The sequence below is a fragment of the Syngnathoides biaculeatus genome, chromosome 7, assembly GCF_019802595.1.
Source record: "Syngnathoides biaculeatus isolate LvHL_M chromosome 7, ASM1980259v1, whole genome shotgun sequence".
In the NCBI taxonomy this organism is placed as follows: domain Eukaryota; kingdom Metazoa; phylum Chordata; class Actinopteri; order Syngnathiformes; family Syngnathidae; genus Syngnathoides; species Syngnathoides biaculeatus.
This window is the reverse complement of record NC_084646.1, coordinates 16,632,147-16,649,502: the sequence shown is the minus strand read 5'-3', so window position 1 is coordinate 16,649,502 and position 17,356 is coordinate 16,632,147. Positions and strand designations below refer to the sequence as shown.

Here is a 17,356-nt window from a genome sequence, read left to right as displayed (position 1 = left end):
ATTGCAGGGGTAGCCAACAAGAGATCAAAGAGCCACATTTTTTACTGCGTTACGGCAAAGAGCCACATCATACACGTGAAAAATCCAACGAGCCACAAGATACACATCAATGTCATTCCCTCATCACACACATATCTTTGCTCTCCCAGATTTATTGAATACGGCACACACCAACACGATAAGAAAATTAAATGCTGACAGAGTACCAATAACACAGGCCAGTAATTAAAAAAAAAAAAAAGATTGTGTGCGCTCTCTCACACAGACAAACTAGCTGTTAAACCAACTACAGTATCTTACTTTGTTCAGCAGGTCCTATTTAAGGGAATTCTTTATTGAGAACATCTGTGCTAGTGTCAGCCCTAGGTGTGGCTTCAGAAATTGAATTCGGGTATGATAAACCACAGATATGGTTTAATAAAGGGTGGGGGGCAATTACTTTTCACACAGGAGCATGAAGGTTTGTTTTATTCTACCTTAATAATAAAAAATATATCGTGAAAAATTTAAAACTGAATTTTGCATTGACTTGTGTTGTCTGGCTCATATTTTTGGGAATCAAGTGTGGCAAATGCCAAAACAAGAAATTTATGTTTCTGATCTCGATATGCAGTTTGGTTTGTCAAAATCTACAATCGGTACAGTATTATGAAGAACAAAGACTGAACTCATTAAAAAAGGTCAACATAACTTGGTTCAAAGACTGGAAAGGATGAATTCTGTTGGCATTCATTTTTATGGGAAACACTTCTTCAGTTCATGAACACGAGTTTGTGAATGGTTTAGAACAAACAATGAATCAAATGTCGTGCTGCTGTTTTTTTTTTCTTTTTTTTAGTCTCCTGTAACCTGGCTGACTGCTGGGGGGTGGGGCCTCCTGTTGCACAACTGATGGCAATTGACCCCTCCGTGGATATTGCTCAGTCCGCGTCACTGACCAATCAGAGGCCAGAGATCTGCATAAACCAAAGCCCGTTTTTGCTCCCGCCATTTTCTCAGACAACAATGCATGGTCCAGTATAGGTTTTGTTAGCGTTTTATCGCGTATTTGGGTTATTTGACAAAAAATATGGTTATGAGGTGTAGTCACGGACTTTGTAATAGTGACGACAGGTATCCTGAAAGGCTAGTTGGTGGAGTTTGATTCGTACCCTTTCCAAAACCGAAGACCCAGTACGAAAAATGCCTTCAATGGATCAAACTTTGTCGAAGACCGCATCATCAACTAAATCCATCTGATATCAACCGGAACAGATATGTTTGCACGAAGGTATGCCCTAAATTTGATTTTAAATACATGTCTCGTATAAATGAATGAGACGTTCTCCGCTAGCATAACACCGCTACGTGTGAACGATTGACACACTTATTCTTTGTTGAGCGATATTTAGCGATGATCGGACTGCACAAACGTGTCGGTTTCTTGTTGGCTCGCGGCCGAAGCTTAACCAGACTGTGTTTGCCCTAAATTTGATTTTTAATACACGTCTCGTATAAATGAATGAGACGTTCTTCGCTAGCATAACATTGCTACGTATGAATGATTGAATGAAATCAGAAACATGGCGTCTCTCTCAGTTCAGAATGTATTGTATTTAGAATCTATAATATATCGTTGATTTGAATGAAATCAGAAGCATGGCGTCTGCACGTCTAACAATGTATTGTATTGTATTGTATTTGCCATTTTTTACGAATTGTTTGTCTTACGTCAGCGCACGTGGCGTGACGTCACTTCAGGAGGCGTGGTTAAGTGCCCTGTACGGAGGGGTCAATAAGTAGGTCATTTAGGTGTATTAGGAGGAGGGCGCCAGATTATTGTACTGACTTGCTCTCTTCCACTGTTCTTTGCTGTTCCGATCGTGTGTATACTATTGGCTTGAGTACTGTAGTATTATTCATTTTAGGACCTTTCGTGTCTGACCAAGGACCTGTATCACTCCGAATTTGGTGTCAGTTAGAATCCCTTTTTTTTTTATTCTTCCCTTCACATCATCCTTCTGCTTGTTTCACACTGAACTTTTTTTTTTTTTTTTAATCAGCGTTTCTTGTGGTTTGTACTTTTGCTGCTTCTGCTCATGTTATGTGCACTTTTAGTTCCCCTTTCTCCTTTCATGTTACATTCTACTTTTGTTATTAAATTGAGTGTACACTATCCAATCACATGTCTGCTACTAGGGTCCTTATTCCTTCAACACTACAAAAAAAACAAATGCCCAGTAATGTAAACAAACAGTAATGTAAAAAAACAACAAAAAAGGAACTGTACAGACAGAACAAAACTGGCTTTGTCATTATGGTCATCAAAGACCCAGAGGAGTTAATGACACATGTCCTCGCCTGCATCAATTACAGTCTCTATACAGTGTGGCGACCCCTAACGGGACAACAAAAGACAACAACATACAGAAAATAATGCCACACTTCTAAAAAAAAAAAAATGGTATCAATTAAATAAAAATTGATTTTTGCGTGTGTGTTTTGTGTAATTGAACAGCTATGCTAACAGACGACAACATTTGGAAATGAACCCCATTCAGACAACTGCAAAAATGCCTAAAGACACTGCAAAGAGCATAGCATGGACATGCATATAGGGCACTAACTGGTTTCCCTTCCTCTCTTGTTCAAAGCCATATTTTTTAATACATTCCACAGTGTATAACTTTTTTCAAAATGTGAGTTATGTAAATACAGGTCTCTATCAGGCAGCATAAATGTAGACTTTTATGAACTAAGAAAAACAATTTGGAGTTGTAATGAATGTTTTACAGCCATTGCCTGTTTTGTCCCCCAAAGACCTGCAAGCTTTACTCAACTTGCATCATGATTCCTATTCCTATGGGTTTAGCTCTGACTTGCAAGTCGGACCTACCTACAAGGTCTCGGACGTAAAAAAAAAAAAGATATTACACTGAGACTGCTGTTTACATTATATGAGCTAAATGAAGTGACCAAGAAATTGGATCCCACATACACATACAGTAATTACAGTCGTAGTTTGGGCTGATACTACACCTACTAGTCATGTTTGGTGGGGTCCAAAATAATTGTTGGACTTGTTGGACCAATGAGATATTACTACAGTCTGTCTGTTTCAGAAAGGATGTATCTTTAACTGATTTGACATGAATGATAATAGTGATGTTTTTAAAAGCAACTTTGAGATGAACCTTCAAGTGTGATTTAAATGAACAGCCAAAACAGCAATTTATTTTATAATCAGTCCATTGTAAAAGATCTCACGAGTATCTCTTAAAACAAAATTTATTCCCAGATTACTGCTCAAGTGCCATGAACAAAAGCACTGACTGACTCTTCAACTGCTCAGGGCCACACTGCCAGACCACCAAGGGGATGTTTCCCTCCAAGATCAATTACATTTCAGACAAAATAAAAACAAACATGAATGTACATGTTTCACCATTTATAATAATTTGAATAGCTCTGGATAAATTACTTGTTTGTATTGGTTTCTTTTTTGTTCTTCATTTAACAATCGACACCCTTTTTATGTATCGGTGTTATATTTTTTCCCTTACATCATTTCAGCAGCAAACAAAAGACCTGTATCACCTTCAAACTTTATAAGTGCTACATTCAAATATTATTCTTATGCTCCTTTACAGATGACAATGTAAAAGTTCAATCAGAATATCTTCATTGTATCACGTGCACACCCACACACACACACACACACACACACACACACACACCACACACACACACCACGCAGCACATGAAGAATGGCACTGAGAGAGAATAATAGAATTTTACATTCTCCTCAGCACTAAAATCTCATGCATCAACAACACAGTGATTCTGCGCTACACTGCATGCATCCTGATGGTGACAAACGCAACAATTATTTCAGTGTGATGCAGAATACAGGCAGGTGTATCCGTGTGTGGAGGGGGAGATGGGGAGCATAGTGTGAATTTTCTAGTTTGTCACTTTTGTGACAGCCTGTGCAGTGGAGGCTCATATGCTGATCTGGACTAATTATGGAGTGGCAAGAAAGGGTGTCTGTCATGGATGCAGAGTGTGATAAATACTGCCACTGCCACAACTGTCAGACAAATATCTCTCTCTCTCACACACACACGCACGCACATACACACGCACGCACACGCACGCACTGTTACAGACACACACACACACAGACAGAAGCTTGCAACATGAGCTCAGAGACAACGGCAGTGATGGCTTGCCCCATCAAACAATACAAAGGTTTCTAACAATGGAGTTGGTCTGCAGGTGCCTTTTTTGCCTTTACCCTTCTCAATTGCTTCACATGAAAAACAAGTAAAAGCAAAAGGAAAATCCTTGTGTCCAGTATTCTTTAAAACTCTGTGCATTGTAAATGGCCCATATTTCGTTTTACCAAAAGTAGAAAGCTACATACATCTTTACTTCATGAACAGTCCCTGTAAATTAGTAAAGACAATGAAACATGAAACTTATTGCCTATATTTTCTTGCTTTGCAAAGTTTTCCCAGATGCACAATCCTACATATATATATATATAATGATGCGTACATATTTGCATGCACTTTTATCTGTGTACGCATAGTAAATGACAAACAAACATACCTCCAGCAGACTAAGATGAACTCCCACAAAGTATGGCATGGGTGCGCTGCAGATGGGGAGAGAAAAACAAGTTATGATCATCACTCCACATAGTACAAATCATTCCACACATCCAGTTAAAACTGTTTAAAAGTGAATACATTTTACTTTATGTGTGTATATATATATATATATATATATATATATATATATATATATATATAAGGACAAAAAGCTCATTTGGATTTCTTACTTTGAAAGTGATCATTGTCACGTGTATACAAGCATGTATTTTGTGTGGTTTGTCTGAGACTGACTTAAGATAATAGTTGGACCTTGGATCATTTCTAATTCGTAATTTATCAGATATAATAAATCTCAATATGTCTGTTTTAATCTAGATCATCAGCATCGTCTTCACTGATCTCGGTTAATCAAATATACAGTACACTAAATAGCAGGTTGCATGTTATCAACCAATAAACAAAGTTAAGAAATCTTAATCAATTGTTTGGAGAAACACAATTCTTTACATAACCACCACTATATTTTTAAACATTAATAAGTGATGTCAATAGACTTCATTTTTCGTTGTCCAAATACGTCTGGCATCATTAACTACATCTGAATGTTTGAAATATGATTTGAAAAGAACATGTTTAAATCATTGGGGGATGTTAGAGATCCAATCCAGCAGTCAAACCATAGAAACACATTCGAAGACTTTCATACAGACATTCTTTTATTAAATAGTGTTGTGTCAGATCATCACTGCCTAAGAGGATTACGGGGCTACAGGCTCACAATCAGCCTAATACAACCCAGCAACACACAGCAGGCTCGTAACTCTGTTGTGTAACAAACTGAGATATGACACTATCGTCCATCAACAAATATCCACAGGCACACAACAGTGCATCCAGGAACACAATACTGTACATGCTCATCACCTAATAAAATTTTATTTTCGTCATCAGTGCTCTGAGGACACCCCCGTGATTAAATCAACTGCTGCTGATACTTCCCAGAGTGTTGGAAATCACATTTTACAGTCAGTGATGAAGAGCTTATAAAGGCAGATGCGTTCCTCACACTCCACACTCTGACCAATCAGTGATGATTCCATAAAAAGCAGCACTTTAAAAAAAAAAAAAAAAGATGAAATCCACATGGACGAGACAAAAGGCCCTTTCAGTCCACTCAGATGAGTGACAGATGATGAAGTGACCCACGCTATTTATGTGTGTGTGTGTGTGTGTGTGTGTGTGTGTGTGTGTGTGTGCACGGAGGTGACAAGCCTTACCAGCAATAGTCCAGAAGATGCGGGGGCAGTACGGGGATGAAAATATGCTGCCAGTACATTGGAAAGAGCAAAGCAGCAGCACCATGGACACATGCAGTTAACTGAAGAGAAAAGGAGAAAGGACAAAATCAAATTAATTGAAAAAAATCATAAATAACAGAAAAGTTGTTTTCAAAGCCCTGTTTTACAATGAACTACACGATGAAATCCAAAACAATAGATTGATCACTAACTGCCATGATAAGGATGATACCACTGTTTTTAGAGATTTCAGAACCAGGCATAATCAGTATAACAATACGTTCATTATCACAAAAAAACACACATTATGATGCTGTTTGGTCAAACGTCACTGCACACCTCTAGCGTTAAATTAAGGACTCTCTGAAAGTGTCAATTCAAACAAGTATTGCATCTCATAAGATTGCAAGTGTACCGAATGTTGCGGCAGGTGAGCGTATGTCAGACTTTTGTGTTGAACATGTAACCTCAAGCTATTATTATAGGAGGAAAGAAGATCAACTGGCTGACAGGCGTCTGTCTTAGACCTTTGTAGCCGAGCCACAGAATGACGAAAAGTGGAAAAAAGATGTGAAGAATGGTACGACAATGCCTGATAAAACACAATTGCTTTATGCTAAGAAATGCTATATACTAAATATTTATATATAAAAAAACATTTGTATACATTTTGTATGGAGGAAAAAAAACACCATTCTGGCATTTAGTAAATAGAGATCATTTTGATAATGTAATCAACTTAAAAAAGGAAAGGATTAGTCTAATTTCATGTCAGACAGTCAAAAAAAGTACAATGTGTCTTTTTATAGTCACTCAAAAATATTGGCACCCACTACTGTAGGAATTATTGTTGCAATGCACCACTTTAAAAAAATACGAGATAAATTGTAATGTTAGGGGATAAACTGATATTTTAAGAAAAAAAAATCGTATTTAGGTTGCAATCTTAAGTGATCAAGTGAATGTCAAAATTGAGAAAATTTCCACACAGATTAAATTAAACAGTATGAGACGGTGCAGAGTCTCAGAAAACTTTTGCCTAACATTTTTCCTTTCCTATAATTAATTGATTACAACGGTTCCCTTGCAATTGTATGACTTGATTCTTGCAGTATTTTTAATTTTTAATTCTCAGTGAGCCCTAATATGTCTTTGTCGGACAATGATCAGGCATGTATGTGGCTCACAAATGAACTGCTTTTCAACTAAATGCCACATCATCAATAAAAGCTCAACACACTTCTGCCATTTGTCATGGAAATCAAAATAAAAAGAAAACTGTCTCTGTCTGGAATAATAAAAACAAAAAATTGAATAATTAACCCTTTTTTGAACATATAATGAGGTGCTATCAAATGAAGATATTGCTTTTCAAAGGCACAGCTCACTACACAGTGAAGCCAACCCTGCACATAAAATTAAAATCATTGTTTCCCATTGTCTTAGAGACAAGACCCCCAACTCCCCTCGCCCCATCTTGACACGGTGTCTCTTAAAAACCAAGCTAAAAGTAATGACCTGCAACACACACACACACGAGAACGGCAGGGGAACGAGGCGTTAGCTCATCCCCCAGATTAAAATAACATGATTAAATATGGAAAGAGAACAGAGGTCTGAGGGGCTCCTGCGGGACTTCATTAGGGCAAATTGCCAAAGAATGAAACATGAGTTAGCCAAGAGAGACTGCGGGCTAGGCCAATACCACCGGGACCCCGGAGCAGCCGCCGCTGTTATACTGCTACAGCTTCACAGTCAACGTGTGAAGCGGACACACACTGTCACATGCACGGAGACGCGCGCGCACACACGTGCGTGCGTTCACCCAACTACCAAGAGACCCTCTGCTCACTGACACACAAAGTGTCACAATTGACCGGCCAAGAGCCAAAACCACTATTGCCAGAAAAGGACTGCCCCCACCACCCCAACCCCCCACCTCTTGCAGTGGAACCTCACAACAAGATTGGACATCTGAGGGTCTCTGTGTGCATGCACGTTTGTTTTTGTGTAAATGTGCCGCCCTCCTTGCATGTTTGTTTTAACTGCCTTCATTTTTCCAATCGACTGGGGGGAAAAAAAAACTGTTATTGTCTCAGTGCAATCTCTCACCCATCCAGTCCCACAATAGTTAAGGCTTAATCAACATTTAATTGGTGTCTTGCTCTATCTGAATATGCATATTTCTTCCACCCGGCATCTTCTGACAAAACACAGTGCCACGCTCCTGTCAAAATGAATTCCCTGACAGTTTGGCTTCTTTTGTTAATTCTGCGAGTAAATCAATCCTATGAATATTAATGTGGGAAAGTGAAGCACTTGGTGGAGGAATTGCTATCAAAATCATCAGATTCTTTTTTTCCCCCCAACAAAGTGATGATAAAAGGCCATTAATTTTAAAGAGAGGTCAGCAGTCTAAGTGTGGGCCTACACATGCATGCACGCGCACACACAAACACGCACACACACGTAGTGGATATCCAACAGGCGAGTATATTCCTCCTCTGGGAGTGCGAGACAAGCCCCAGCCATTCACTGGTACCAGGAGGTAATGGCACAGAACACCTCGCTAACCAACTCCAATTATCTCCACCAGGCCTCAAGGTGAGCCCCCCAACTGGCGTGATTTACTCATCGGTTGAAAGGGAAAAGAGGAGTCTCTCACTCTTCTCTTAACACCCAATGGCTTTTGGGGGGGGAGGGTTACCTGAGAATGGAGGAGGTTACTGACGCTCAGATACATTTAAAAATATTACTGTATTATATTTTTAGATTTATTACAGTTTGTTGTCTCTAAAGAGATGAAGATGGAGTTGTGTCTGAGGTAGGTTGGACTCAACACCAATGCCAGGAAATAATTTGCATGTTTCCTCTTGAATTACTTAAAAAAATATATATTTTGGGTGTAACTGCTTAAGGCACAAAAGAGGCAATGAACTTGAACAATTAAAAATATAACACTTTTCTTCATTTAAGGAGTTTTATTATGGGGGGCGCGCGGGGGGTGGGGGGGGGTCAAAGGATTAAAAAGGGTGGAGGGGGGGGGTCACGTGACAGTAGGACATAAGAGGCTAAGGCTGATAAAATATTTGCCAGGCTGATAAATAATAGATGAGTGGAGCCAAATGGCTTACACGCTCCACAAAAGACCTGGGTGCTTAATATTCCATTCAATGGAGAATCACAGATACAGTCCCAAGAACAAATACAGGATTAGGTGCTGGGTCCAGTCCTCGGGGACAGGGGCTCAGCCCGGTAATGAGGAGCTGCCTGCCTCTCACACTGTGTGTGCACGTGTGTGTGTCTGTGCGAGTGTGTTGCCCATCCACCATAAGAAGCTAAGCGATTATACTGCGACAAACTGCTTCAAAAAGCAGTCAAGGTCTTTGGTTGTGCCCTGAGAGCTTTATACTGCACTTGTAGCTGAGACATAAAGAAGACTGGTACAGACCCATTCACCATTGGACTACAGACAGAAAAGATGGAGACATATGAGCAGTGAAAATAGAAGACAGTGCAACAATAAAAACAAGGAAAAAAAATATAAAAGGTATTACAGCTGATCAAAATAGTACAATCTAAAAGTTTCCCATGAAAGGCACAGCTCAGCTCTAACTTAAAAAGCATCTTTACTATAGGCTAAAATCTAAATGTGAGGATAGTAGAGTTTATTTTTTAACCTAACCTGGAGGTTTATGGAACAACCACGTGTATTATTTCTTTAAAGGTTAAATTAAAGAACAATTAAAAGAACATGTGATGGCAGACAGCCAACTAAACTATATAATGTTAAAAAAAAAAATGTTGCACACTTTTGACCAAGCAAGATCAGTCAGAGATCTTTTGCAACCGGATTTTTAAAAAAAATTAATGACATCATAATTATCATTAAAAAAGTAGAAAGTGCATTTTCTTACAGAATAAGTGTTGGGGGTTGGCTTGCAGCTAGTAATCAACTAGTCCTACTTTCAATATTTTAGTCAGATTTAATGCCAAACCTTGAGAGGCTCGGAAGTTGTTTCTCAATCTGACTTCAATCGTTATATTTAATCTTTAAGAGGACCAGTAATTTTTTTTCCGTGAAAAAAAAAAATAAAAAATTCACCGAAATAGTAATAATTTGGCACTCCTCAGGAATGACCTGCTATAAATCCCACAGACATCTGTCAGCAAACTAACACTGCCTAACACACCCCTCAGATTGTATTGGATCTTTGTTTTAGATCTTGTTGAATAAACTTGGAACATTGGCTGAATGAAATCAGCACCAACTGTTTCACCCAAAGTGTAGACTAGGCTTGATGCTGAGAAGTAACTGAAAACTAGGGCTCCCCACAGGAATACACGACAAAAAAATGTATTTAATTAATTATGAGCTCAGTAAGGGGTTGAATTGGTAAACGAAATTGGGACCACAGGTGATACCTAACAAAGGTTCAGCAGCCGTTAGAGGTTGTGATGATGCTTACTAGTCAAGTTCTGAATGAGACATCTATCAAATCTAAGCATTGTATTCAATGAGTAAGTACATTCACTTCAATTTGTATATTTTATATTTATTTTTAAAAGGAGATCTTCAAGTCAGTAATTACATTGTCTAATTACAAAAGGAAGTGGAAAATGGGGTTGAAATAGTAGCATTTGAGTTTAGCATATGACTTTCCACAGTTCTTTACAGTTTGGGAATATTGGAAATGAAAATTGGTGGTGGCCAAAAGGAAAACCAAATGTGGTTTGTTTGTGTTAGAGAAACAGATTGAAAAAATTGGCAAACAAGAAACAACAACCACATTAAAATAATGACCTCATAGTCACAGAGGAAAACCTTTGTTATCCGTGGAATTCAAGGGTGCAGAGACAAATAGCTCCTCTCTTGAAAAATAACACACTTGTCACATGCTCATTTCCAAACTTTTATCTTTCCCACATCCAGCTGTCTTTCTATCCATGCCAGCCTCCCTTGGCTGTAAGTTTTATTGTTATATTAGCCTTTCCTTCTCTCCTCCTCAGCACCAAGCAAGTTTCCAATTAGCCAGTCTGCTTTCGCCTCTGTAGACATACACCGATGTCAGGCCCAGCGCGATACAAGTGTGCCTCACAACAAGTAGGTGGCAGAGGAAAAGAGAGCAAGGGCAGACGTGTTGCCGTGGGCAACAGCTAATGCCAGGCCTCCTACACATACAAAGCGACTGAGGCTCTGTCACAAAAACAGAAGGTGTGAGTTACAAGTACCTGCACATATAAACAGATGCATGCATGCAAAAAACAAAAAAAAACAAAACACAAACACCCACTCCATGTAAATAGGCACATTTGTGGCGACAGCAGTAGAAGATGCATGGCAACCCGTGGTACATGGCTTGAGGTTGAGTTAAATCTATTATTTGGAGGGGGGGGGGGGGGGGGACACACGGGGAACAGAGGTATAAGAGGTGTAGCCGGAAAAAACACGAGACAGATGGGTAAAAAATGATATGACAGAGAGGACCCGTATACGGTAAGTCGGGAGACAGTAAAGTCAGCCAACGAGAGGAGAGGAATAACAGAGGAAAAGGCAGGAAACAGACAGACAGCTGGCACTCTAGGGCACGCTGGATGGATAGCGCCTTGTTAGCATAGGCCTGACAGGCTGATGAGGGGGCTGCTGTCAGACCATGCTGGGGCTGAGCTCAGTGAGTTTGGGCGATAGGCAGGGCAGAGAAGGGGGTTGCAAGCTGGGGGGCCTCAGCAGATGAAAGACGTGAAAGGTGGTGGGGCAGCGGCGGTGGTGGATAGTGGGGTAGGGAGGTCCTCCCAGCTGACTAGTTAGAGGAAGGGTTGATGCGCCCCCATTATACGGCACTATGACAACACTGCACGCTCCGCTGGCTCCGGCCCATTGCGCCACTGCCAAGCACCCTTTCAGAAGAGCAGTAGTGTTCACTACTGGTCACGAAACTGCAAAAAGTTAACTGATGTATTGTTGTACAATAATGATTTATTCCTTTGCTGTTGGCTGCTTCCAAGCCACACCGGCCATGTACCGACAGACTGACACGCTGGCTTCACTGGAGGCTTTAACACAGGCATCACCCAGAGCAGAAAGTAAAAATGCAGTACTACTGTACACTCGTGTCAGTTAGTGTCGGTGTGTGTGTGTGTGTCCAACTTCTACACTGTTTATCCCTGTTATGCTGGCCCAACTGCATTGACATATACTTTAAAAACAAACTATTGGGCCATTTTATGGTCACTGCATCAAAACAAAGTGAAAATTACAGAAAATATAGCTGTGCCACCTTTTGGAGTGTGTCTTTGGATTTTGTTTATTCATCCTAAAGAATAGGAGAGGTCACTGATGACCTTAGAGAAGTTCCTTATTACTTGCAATCTTAAAGTTGTTTGATGGGTTGAAGTCATTGTTCTTTCAAACCAAACACACTAAAAGTTGGAAGAATATAATTTTTCTAAAGGTCTCAATAAGAGGCATAATTAAGATTCACAGAGAAATAAGGGATTTAGTTTAGATGAGAAAAAAAAAATGACAACAATATTCTCATTCCATATGCATCAGGTCTCTCTCAGAAACCCAGAAGGATTTTCAACCATGTATGGTAAACTTCAAACCTTATAAAACCCTGAGACAAAAGCTGCTACACCCCAAAGACCAGACACCACACATGCAGAAAAAGTGATGGTGAGTATCATCAAGTGCAGAATGCAAATATCCATACATTAGGGAAACCAAGTAATCACTGAGCAGATGCATAGTACAATACAGTTGGGCAAACACCTTGGCTGTATACCAGCAACTCCAAGAGAAAAACACCTCTTTTGAGGACAATAATGTACATATTCTGGAAAAGGAAGACATGGTTTAATAGAGGGATGAAAACCCATAAACACAAAGGTAGAAAATACATCACTTAACAGAGAGAGGGCTTAAGACATCACTACTACATCTGCTCACAATGCTGCCCTTTCATCCATTCCAAAGAAACTATAATTCTGCCTCCAACAAACAGCACATTTTCTTTGACCATTACGTTACTCTTCTACCACTTTACAACTGAATGGAATCTCAATGAAGGAGTTTACACCCATCAACTCTGCCAGGTGGCTTACGAACTCTCCCTGCTTTTTTACATTCCAAAGGTGGTGTGGGACATGCCTTTAGCTTGGAGCATAAATAGTTGAGTTTACCACACAAACACTGGCTAGTGCATCCTAACTAAGCGTTGCTGCATGAACTGAGGAAGCCTGCTTGGATAACAGGCAAAACATCTTCTATGTAAAACAGAACAGTCCAGTTGTGATCGATTCGATGCCCTGAGGTTAGACTGTGTATACTATTGCTTTCATTGATGATGTATTAGTCATAATTCATGATGATTAATAACATATTTGACCTCGGAAAAAAAACAGCTTACCTATAATGAACATCACAGTTTATTCTTTGAGTTTGTCGTGATGAGCAATGACGTTGCAATTGTGCACAGTAAAAAAAAAACGTGAGAATGAAAATAATTATTATGCCCACTAGAACTTATTAGTCTCTCAGCATTGACACAACAGTTCCTACAGTACAAGTAGAAAACAGACTTGGAAAAAATTAATGTCCCTCTAGTGACTGTGAACAGTCACTTTATCACACATTATGACAAACTGACATCAATTATATATTTTTTACCCGTTCAGGCCTTTGATCACCAGACAGTGGACTGGATAATGAGCCGAGCTCTTTACAGTTAAGTACGCATTGTTGTGGAAAGCGCTTCCTCCTGAACTTGGAGGTCAATCTTCCCAATAGCGAGAAAATAATGCATCACAGGAGCAGCAATAACGCGAGGGCCTGCAAGAAATCCCAGAGGGGATGCGAAAATACCTTTGTACTACAGTGTCTGACATATACCGCTACCAAACCACAACAGCTCTCCCAGAGGAAGATAGATGGATAGACAGAAGATTGCATGATGGATTGCAACGGATAAAAGGCTGCGAGGTAAAGGTCTGACGGATAATCTCTTAACATATCCTGGTGGCATATTTTATAAAGAAATATAACACCAACACTAGTCTCAGGGTTCCAGAAAAATTATAAATCACACTTAAATAAATTACATCCACCCCCTCTTTCTACTCAAGAGAGAAAAAAAAAATTCTCTCTAGAGTCTGACAATCTTCGTTTTGTAACCGAGGAATGAGCAGAGGTGTTGCTGTTCTGAAAGGCTGATGGGAGACAGGCGAAAGTCTATGAAGGCTGGCTGACTTTTACAGCTTCGCCTCCTCTGCGGTTCCTGTGGGAGACCTTGGGTGCTGCCAGCACCCATCAACACCACGAGGCCCTCTGGCTGTTCAGTGTTGATACCCAGGCGGGATCAGCTCTATTAGAGATATAGATAGGACTCGGATTACATCACTTCCCTCTTCTATCTCATCTGTCATAAACATTTGGCTCTGCCTCAGCAAACACAAAGATAAATCTCGAAGGGGGTGGGGGTGGGGGGAATTAGAAGGATTTCCTCCCTCACAGAGACAGACAGAAGTAGCTTTAAATTATGTGAGTTAAGACATGCAGTAAGTGATAATGTAAGGCTTTTGGTCCAATAATATTTGGGAGTTATAAAACAGTCAAACATAATCCAGCTTTGGAGTGACTATCAGAGCTTGCCACTTAAGGAACCGTTTGACTGCAGGGTGGTGTTCCACTCTCTGCACAAACAGCATTGCATGTCACAGAAATACTCTCATTCTGTGTTTTAGGGGTTTGATATCTGGCTGCAATATTGATGAAGCGCTTCAAATTCAATCAAATAGAAATTCCAGATAAATTAGTATGTGGATTCTATATATAGTCAAAGACATTGAGTCTCGGAGGCTGCAATTTCATGAATGCAGTACTGTAGTTGCTTGACTTAAAAGTTTGTCGTTCTGGTACCAAAGTGGTAACTCTAATTACTCATACAGTACTAACAAATTATCCATAATGAAAGTAAGTAAAAGGCCACTATTCCATCCATTATAGGCCCTGCCCCATTTTGTCACATTCTTTAAAAAGGAAAAACAGTACTGTTGTGTATAACAAACAATGTATGAAAATAAATGTTTTTTTTTTTTTTTTTTAAATTGGAGATATTGCAGGATTTATGTTTTGCATATGTGCCTTTGAGGGGCAGGGCCAAGTGAGTGACATTTGAAGCTGACGTTGGGTTGCATACGTTATGTCTACATCAGTTCCTCGCCAGTGTTGACTCTTATTTTGTATTTGTGTGTTTGTCTGTCTCGTTCAATAACTGTATATAAGTACCTCATCTGCTTGCCCACATTTGAGGGCATTACAGTAATTGCTCTCTAGTTTCCACTTCAATCAAGGGTAAGTGCAACTGAAGCTTACTCGTAACTCGCAACATAAAACTACAGAGAAACTGACGAGTCATGGACTCAAATAGATGGAAATTGACTACATTTAATCAATCATCAACACTATTTGTGACAAGTTAGGCCATTGGCAGATTTCGTGGCCTTCGTGGTAGTTGGGAAGTTGGTAGGTCAAGTGCACTTAAACCACGAAGAGTGGACACATTCTTTGCAGTTGTAGTAGCTTTGCTGTTCAGTCAGTGCAGACTTCAATTTGAACGTGAGGGTCATTAATTCGATACCTAAATGAATTATGATATGGAAAATGTTGAAACTGGGACTGATTTCTGAAAGGACAATAATTCAAAAAGACTGTAGTGGTGCTTTGACCAAAGCAGTATAGCCCCCACTTCTCAGGACACAGCTGAACAACCCTGTCATTCAAATATCTCTCCTGCAAGACAACGTTCCCCTTGGGGATCGTCCATCCACTCCTTCCAACCACGCCTTCTCAATATAGCTAATCTTATTCAGGAAAACTATATCTTATACAGCTGATACAGGGTGGGACGTGGAGTACACCATGACATAATCACCAGTCAATCATATGACAAACGCAGAGAGAAGGCCAAATATTTACATTCGCACATTCGACTTACGGGTATATAAAACTCATGTTGTGTTGTTTATATTTTTGGAGCAAAAGCTACAGTATCTGGCCCAAATTCATGCAACCAAGATTCGAGCCCCACTCAAACCTGAAATTATTTCTCGGAGGCAATAGTGTCACTAACCAATGAATAACTGTGTTCCCTGGGGATGCATTGTCATTTGAAAAAAAAAAAAAAAAAAAGAAGGCAAGCTGGATCATATTAGTTTAAGAGAAGGTTTTCCCAATTGATTGTGTCACATGATGAGTAACTGGCACTATGTGACTGTGTTTATAAATGCTTATTCATGTGGCTGATCCCAAAAAAATGGACTCACAGTGCTCAGCTTGCTTGAGGTAATGATAATGCGCCGCTCGTGAAGCATACTGCTATAGACTTGCAGCATGTTGTTGACATCCACAGCCACGAAGTATTCTGTCAGGTTTCTCTGGAAAGAGGCAGAAAGGGAGGGATATATGCAGGTACATAACAAACTGTCCTTGTACAACATGTTACAGAAAGGTATCGAGGCACCTGACGGCGAGAGTTAGTGCTTGGCAGAGACATACTGTACCTGGGCTACAACCTTGCCCCGATTACTTTGTTGTAAAAGCTAACAGTGAAAACACTGAATTAAAAAGGTTATGTATGCTCTGATGCCTGACTGAACTCCACATTAAATACAAAAAGCAACAGGGGAGGGGAAAAAAAAAGGCGAGTTAAAGGTGAAGTATCTAGTACTCATGGAAGTCACTGAACTTCAACATGAAAATGTGTAAGCACCAGGAGACATAACTGAAACAAGAGGATGATGCAATAATTTCAAAAGATGACAAGTGTATCTGGTTAAATACGATTAGAGGCAGAGCTGTTTCCAGAAGAGAGGGCTCACTTTATCGTTCTCTGTCTGGTTTTTCCACAAATACTTACACTCTCCGGGATAGTTGGCAGTCCATTGATATCCGGGGCGATGAAGTAGGAGTGCTGTGGAAAACACAAACATGCAGGAGAAAGAAGAGAGAAGGTCACAAGTGAAGCATACCACTCACACAGAAGAAAATGAGTGAGGGGGAAGGGGGGGGGGCAACTTTGTTCTATGATTTATGGCTCATCTTCAGCTCTGTCTATATGAATTGCTGAGCTGGTGTCTGAACTGTGGCGCTGCTTTTATCGGGCTCACAGAACAGAGAAAGCTCAATAGAAACTCATCTCCCCATAGACACAGACTGGGGTGATGTCTCTGGTGGAAAACCGAGTCTTTATTTAAGCATTAGAAAGGCTTGTGGAGCAGCAACACTTGTGTGTGCCAGTGTGCGCACGCACACAAACACAGGTTGTTTAGAGGATCACAGAGCTGCCTGTCTCACTTTGGGAGAGCAGGGCAGTTTCGGTGTTCTGATCAAAGAGGCCGGAGAGGGGTTCTGTCTAGAGATCGGTAAGCAAAGCACCAACTGAATCACACAGTCTACCTTGC

General features: G+C 40.1%; 1 protein-coding gene across 4 annotated transcripts in view; it reads right to left on the bottom strand.

Annotated features, from left to right (window-relative positions):
• dennd1b (DENN/MADD domain containing 1B) overlaps nt 1–17,356 on the bottom strand; it is a 127,896-nt gene that overhangs the window by 46,548 nt on the left and 63,992 nt on the right. For all 4 annotated transcript variants that reach the window (XM_061825999.1, XM_061826000.1, XM_061826001.1 and 1 more), the window contains 4 exons: nt 16,813–16,866; nt 16,220–16,330; nt 5,876–5,976; nt 4,594–4,639 (listed from right to left, as the gene is read on the bottom strand). In XM_061825999.1, coding sequence (XP_061681983.1) covers nt 4,594–4,639; nt 5,876–5,976; nt 16,220–16,330; nt 16,813–16,866 — 312 coding nt within the window. The remainder of the gene's footprint in view (nt 1–4,593; nt 4,640–5,875; nt 5,977–16,219; nt 16,331–16,812; nt 16,867–17,356) is intronic.